Raw genomic sequence first — 6875 nt, 5'->3', positions numbered from 1 at the left:
AGAGAATGATAAAGCAAATATGGTAAAATGTTAACATTTGGGGAATATGAGTGAAAGGTACACATACGCTCTTTGTACTATACTTGTAAGTCTGAAATTATTTCAATATAAAAAGTTTAAAAGTTGCAAATGCCCAGGCCTCACTCCAGACCAATGATTCAGGTGACTCTGAAATGCAGGGGTCAGGTGACTCTGAAATGCAGCCAGGGTGAAACCTCTAGTCTGGCCACACCACCTCCTAAGACAGACCCATCGGTGGTTGAGAGTGGACCCTTTCCATGCCATCCGCTTCAGATCAAGGTTACCTGCTCCAATCCTTACAGGAATCAAGGAGGCAACATGGAGGCTGAGAGGAACTGGCCAAGGGGAGTTCTGACAAATTCCATGAAGCTCCGGCACATCGCTGCCATACAGGAATGTGGGCCCCAGGGACCAGAATCTCTCACTTTTCCAACATGAAAGAGAGATATGGATTTTTGTAAAAAGACTTTAAATATTGTCAAGTAGTCCAATCTTTAAAATACATTGTGTGAGACAAATCTATGGGCCTCTGGTTTGCAAATGTTGCCTTATGAGCACATTCACAATAGGGGGTAGCTATTTTAGGGGAGGCCAAGGCTCAGAAAGAAGTGTCTCACCTGAAACCACTGGATCCCAGTTCTGCCCACGCCACTAGTGACAGAAGCAACAGTCAGGAGCCAAGGGTATAAGAAGCCCCTTCCAAGAGGAAATCTGTATCTGCCATACCATAGGGACCTACAATAGCTTAAGGAACCTATCTTAGGAACTGTAAGGGAAGGAGAAAACCCACATCTTATCCTTCCACCTGGGAAATCAGGCCACAGGAGCTAAGCGTGAGCTATGCCACTGAGTGATGTGCAGTCCCCAAAGGTCACAACCCAGGATGACACAGTGATCAAGCAGCCCCAAGGCAGACCCCTGGGCACCAACTTGGGCCTACTCAGGGCCAAGGGCCTTCCCCAATAAACTAGCAGCTGGAGGGATCTTTCTACATCACATTCATTCATGAAATAATAAGTGCCATCAATGTGCTAGATACTGCTCTAAGTGATAGGGACGTAGAAATTAACTAAGAGAAAGTCTCTGCCCTCACACCGTGGAAGGGTGATAGACAGTGAATATCATCAGTGAGAAAATTAGATAGCATATGAGAAAGGAGTATATTTTGTGGAGAAAAGTAAAACAGCGAAGGGAGATAACGCATGCTGGAGGGCTACAGCGTGGAAAGCATATCCTTAGCCTATAAATGGCCCTCCAGTGGCTTCTCTTTGTAATCACTATCCACGCCCCCTCCCCAAGGCCCATGTGATGTGGCTTCTGCCGGTTCCCCGCTTCTCTCCCCCTCACCTACTCCTCCATCCCATGCACATGAATCCCTGGCTGCTCCTCAAACAACCTGAGAGTCTTAACTACTATCAGGCCCTTGCCCTTGCTGTTCGCTCTGCCTGAAACACTCTTCCCGCACCTTCACATGGGTCACCCCCTCGCTTCCTTCAGGCCTCAGTCTTGGGAAGGCCTTCCCAGAGCCTTCTGCTATGGCTGTCCCTCCACTCTCTGCCTGCAAACCTGCCCTAACACATCCCCCATCACTTCCTTCATAGCAATGGTCACAGGGGGCTTACTGGCCAATCGGGTTAGTCTGTCTCCCCTGCCGAGCTGTCAGCTCTACAGGGAGCAGATTCTCCTCTTTTGTTCACTGCTGTGTCCCCAGCAACAGGGACAATACCTAACACAGAACAGATACTTGGTGAATGTTGCTGAACTCATGGGTGAGTGAATGAGTGAGTCACCCACCCACAAGGACTTCCACAGAATGTGGGGAAGGGGTGGTGTTCCAGAACCCTGGTCCCACCCCTGCCCATGCCCAGGCCCCAGCCTACCTGGCAGTGTTTAAAATGTGCTGCTGCTTGTTCTCCTTGGGGTCCAAAATCACCACCACACAGCTAGGGAGAAAGAGGAAAATGTGCCCAAACTGAGGGGAGTATTGGGGTTCAGGGATGATTCTGTTCCCAACAGAAGAGAGCCCACACATAAATAAAGATCCCTTGGAGCAAAGGATTCTCTCTCTGGTCACCTCCTCTTCCAAGTGTGTATGTTGAGAATTCTAGGGCACCTCACATTATTATTAATACATTCTTCAATAGAAACCAACACTTCCTCTGTGGTAACTGTCCTGCCAGGCCCTGGGCTAATAAAGACTGTATGTGCACAATTTCTTTAAATCCTCACGACTGCCAGGTAAGGTCAGGAATCTTAGTCCCATTTTATAGATGTGGAAACTAAAGCCCAGAGAGGCAAAGTCCTTTGCCCAGGGCTACCCAGTAGGTCTGGGACAGAGTGGGGATGTGAATCTCTACCTGTCAGACTCAAGAGCCTGCCCCTGTTCTCTATCCTGGACTGCTTACTTCCCTAAGACCCAGTAATAGATACTGTTCATCAGGAATGATCCCTGGTCTGCCCTGTCCTGCCAGGGTGTGTGTGTGCGCGCGCGTGTGTGTGTGTGTGTGTGTGTGTGTGTGTGTGTGTGTGTGTGTTCCCTTCAGCGCCTAGAACAGGGTCAGGCTAGATCAGTGTTTGTGGAATAAACAGCTGCAGAATGTCCTTCAGTCCTCCCAGCTACCCAAGAGGAGGGTATCACTATTTCTGTTTCATAGACATAGAAGCAGAGGTTCAGAGAGGGGCAGTTGGTGGAGCTGGGACACAAATCCAGGTCATCTGACACCACAGCTTGGGTCTTAACCACCCGTCTTTCCTATAATCGCTGCCACCTCCCACCTGCAGGCTTTCATAGGGCTCACTACATGCCACGTACTGATCTAGACACAGATGGGCCCGTGGAATCCTCTCCACAGCCCTCAGAGGTAGGCAGCATTACCTGCATTCTACAGATGGAAAGGCTGAGGCCAATCCACTCACTCACCCTGCTAGGTAGGCCACATGGCCTGTGCTGGGGTCACAGGTTAGGCCACTGCTGTTCTGGGCTGTGATGCCGAGCACCTTCTCCAGTGACACCTGCGGGGAAAAGGTCCAAGTCAAAAGCACCTGTCCCAGCAGGCCCCATGTGGCATAGCCGCCTTGGCCACCCATTCAGTTCCTATCACATTCAACACACTCACTGAGCTTCTATAGTCATCTACCATCAGCTAACACTTGTTGTATTCAACATTCCTTTGACAAATACACAGTGCCCAGTGAAGAGCACAGAATGGTGAGGAAAATAGGTAAAAATCCCTGCCTTCCCGAGGCTCGCATTCTGGTGGTAATGGCATGGAGGACATTCCAAGAAAACAAACAGAAAAAAATATGCAAAATAGGTATCAGGTGATGATAGGAGCAATAGAGAAAAACAAAGCAGGGAAGGAAATTGGGAGCACAGGGGAAGGGGAAAAGGCCACATGGAAGAGGTGGCCTTTGAATAATTTCTAAGTATTTTGTGTGGATGAAAGACTTGAAACCCCACAACAAACCAAGGAAGAAGGCACTGTTATTAGCCCCATTTTACAGATGAGAACATTGAGGCCCAAGGTCCCACCCCTGCAGTGGCAAGATGGGGGATACAAACCCAGGTAGTCTGGCTCCAAAGCTAGCACTTTGGGCCCTGCAGGGGAGACACAGCAGTGAGCAAAAGTGGACACTGTCCATTCCCTCATCAAATTTATAGTCTAGAGGTTCACCAACTAAAGAAACAAGTGAACAATCACATTTAAAATTTAAAAACTTGCTAAGCAAAGTAAGATAAATGGACCAGTTTTCATCATGGTTGATCAAATAATTTATAGAGTATGGATTCACAGGTTTGTGATATTTTCGTATTAGACTAGTTTCTAAGTATTATAAAATAAAACACTCTCAATCAAGTCCTTGGCCTCAGAAATTAAAAGCAAATATTGGACAATAATAGCTAACATTTATTGAGCATTTACCAGGAGCCAGGCACTGTTCAAATACGTGTAACTATTACCTTGTTTAATATTCTCAATAACCTGGTGCTTTGGTCACTATTGTCATCATCATTTCTGTCTTACAGGTGAGGAAACAGAAGCCCAGAAGGGTTACCATCCAGGAAGAAGCAGTGCCAGGACTCTAACCCAAGCAGCCAGGCAATGACACTCATGTTTTTTTATCTGTCAGTCAGCACTACTGGGCATTAATATAACTGGTAATTTTTAGACTAGGTATTTTGCAAGCCAGGTGGACTCTGCACCACCAAACAAGGAAAATAAATAAATGACATCAATTACCCAAAATACACAATCATAACAGTAGTAGCTAACACTAACAGGGTATTTGCAATGTGCCAGGTGTTCTGAGTGCTTAAGATATGTGGCCCCACTTCATCCTCACAAATATTCTATAAGAGAATATTTATACTATTAGCCTCATTTTACAGATGAGGAAATTGAGGCACAGAAAAGTTCCTAACAGGAAGACTTTCTTCTCATCGTTATTCCTCTACTTTACACATGAAAGCTCATAAGGCACTTTCAGGAGGAACATGCAAGATAAGGGCTATGAAGTATATAGGGTGCTGGGTGAGAGATGAAGGTGGGTGTCTGCTTTAGGCTGGGGTTGAGACTTGAGGAATGAGGAGACAGCCAGGTAGACTACAGCAAACAGCCCAGACAGAGAACTCACCAGACACAAAGGCTAGGAGGAGGGAAAGAGGTTGGCGCCTCAGGAAAACAGACAGGACAGTGTGAGTGGACCTTTGTGTGAGGGTGGATAAGGGAGGTACCGCCAGACAGGGGGGCAGGGGCCACTTGCTCAGGGCCTTTCAGCCAGGAGTGGGTGATATAATCTGAGTGCAGCAGGAAGTCACAAGCAGGAACAAGATCCTCTGGCAGCTATCATGTATCCATCCACTGTTTATCTGGACCCTGCTTCGCAGGTCATATTCACAATTTCATTTAATCTCCCTGCAACTTCACGGTATGGTTGTTATTATCTCCATGTTATAAAAGCAGACTTCGTGGCTCAGGGAGCTGGAGAACAATTTTTTAAATTGCTGCTGTGCTAATGGAATTCTTCCCTCTACCGACTCTAAAATCGTCTCAAAAGTTTGTGTCTCAGGACTTAGGGAACTGTTCTGTACGCCCTCCCCTCCAGGCAGCGCTGCTGAGATTTTACAAATATTACATCCTCTCCATAATTTTGGGTGGCAATATGGAATTAGAATCCCACCTTGGTAAGAGAGGAGGCAGGGGGTGAGGAAAGGCGGGGTAGAGCTGAGGGAGAATTGGGGCAAGTAGGACTCAGGACCCTAAAGACCCAGCGGGGGCGAGGTCAACAAAAGTGGATGGGCCCAGAAAGATGTCTAAAGATTAAAGGGATACGCACGCAGGAAGGCGGGACTAAGAGGCGATTAGAACTAAAACACACTCCGAAGGATGGGCCCAGGGAGGAACCCAGGAATGCTCCAAGGGCTAAGGGTGGGGCCAAGGGTTGAGAGGTGGAACTAGGAATGACTGACAGTACTTAAAAGGAGGAGACTGGAAAGTGGGAGGGCCCTTGGCTAAGGGGGCGGGGCTTATATGTGAGGCGGGGCCAGAGAGCAGCCTGAGGGGAAAAGCCGGGAGCTGATAGGCCGGGCCAAAGATCTAAAGGCAGGACCAGGGAAGGGCAGGCCAAGCAGCTCCTCACCCGGTTCTGCACCGTGTCTTCGGTAGCCGCCGGGAGTCGCGTCCGCCGCCGGAGGCAGAGCGCTGGAGCGGGAGGCGGGGAGGACTGGCCCCTCCGCGCTGGAACTCCCGCCATGACGGATGGCAGCTTCTCGACTTCATCGTTCCGCGCGTAGTTCCCGGGCCCCAAGGCCGCCATCGTCGCGCCGGAACCGGCGACCGTTACTCCTCCACTACCGCTGCCAACACCTACTCAAATAACGAACAGCCGCGGGAAAACCGGCGCTTCCGCCCATTGGATGCGGTAGCCGCCGGTCTGGCCAATCTCAGAGCTGCCGGGAGGCGCTTTTGACCAATGAGGGCTAAGAGTCGGAAAGGCGTGTCTGGCGGGGAGGAGCCAGTTAGCCTTGATTAAGCATGGTAGCGTTTTTTTATCCAATCTGTTTGCATCATTCACTGAAACATACTGGTTTTAACCTTAACGTGACTAAGACCAAAGCCGCCTCATCTCGCTTTTTGCTGCAGCCCCAGGGTAACTATCCGCGCAGTGGCAGTCTCCCGGATGTAAATGTAAGGTGGAGCAGAAAGAGACTGACGAGTTGGCGCAGGCTCAGGAACGCTGTGACGCCACCTCTCCCCAAACCTGTGATAAAGTCCAGAAAGCTAGAATAAGGCGTATTCGTTTTCCCCCACTCACCACGTGACCAGGGCGTAGATGTGGTGAGGCGGCAGAGCGGGTAGTACGCAGGCGCTCTCGACCCTCCCGCGACACGTGATGAGGCACCACGGTCCTCACAGGAAGCAGGAGGACATCGCGCGGGCGGGGCAGGTTCGGTGGCTCCTGGAGACAACCAAAGTGTGGCTGCAGACCGGACAAAATTCAACGGGGCTGCACAGCCATGCCCAAGTACTGCTGGGCTCCGAACTGCTCCAACACTGCCGGCCGACTGGGCACCGACAACCGCCCTGTGAGCTTCTACAAGTGAGCGCAAGTGCGGGGCGGGGCTTGCGGGGAGGCGGGGCCCTGTAGGGGGCGGTGCCCAATAAATGCAGCTGTTTCCGTACCTGGTCCAGTTTGCAGGCCTCTAGAAGCAGGGTTAGCAGGGTGAAGAGATAGTATTCTTAACATTTCACCAGCAAGCATCGCAGGAGAAAGAGGCAGTGAACCGGGCGGGCGGAAGAAGGGGAGTGCTGTGTAGGGAGAAGTGAGCTTGGTCCAGGCTCTGTAAGAGCCTA

The 6875-nt window shown here is 50.0% G+C and overlaps 1 protein-coding gene across 1 annotated transcript in view; it reads right to left on the bottom strand.

Moving 5' to 3' along the window:
• Nucleotides 1–6621, bottom strand: part of WDR62 (WD repeat domain 62) — a 61412-nt gene extending 54791 nt beyond the window's left edge. The window contains exons 1-3 of the mRNA XM_019624803.1: nucleotides 5662–6621; nucleotides 2942–3033; nucleotides 1902–1964 (exon numbers count right to left, since the gene is read on the bottom strand). Coding sequence (XP_019480348.1) covers nucleotides 1902–1964; nucleotides 2942–3033; nucleotides 5662–5838 — 332 coding nt within the window. The 5' untranslated portion in view covers nucleotides 5839–6621. The remainder of the gene's footprint in view (nucleotides 1–1901; nucleotides 1965–2941; nucleotides 3034–5661) is intronic.
• Nucleotides 6622–6875: the final 254 nt, after the last annotated feature.

Source organism: Hipposideros armiger, unplaced genomic scaffold (genome assembly GCF_001890085.2).
Source record: "Hipposideros armiger isolate ML-2016 unplaced genomic scaffold, ASM189008v1 scaffold_609, whole genome shotgun sequence".
Lineage (NCBI taxonomy): Eukaryota > Metazoa > Chordata > Mammalia > Chiroptera > Hipposideridae > Hipposideros > Hipposideros armiger.
The sequence above is the reverse complement of the archived record's forward strand: the minus strand, read 5'-3'. Positions and strand labels throughout refer to the sequence as shown.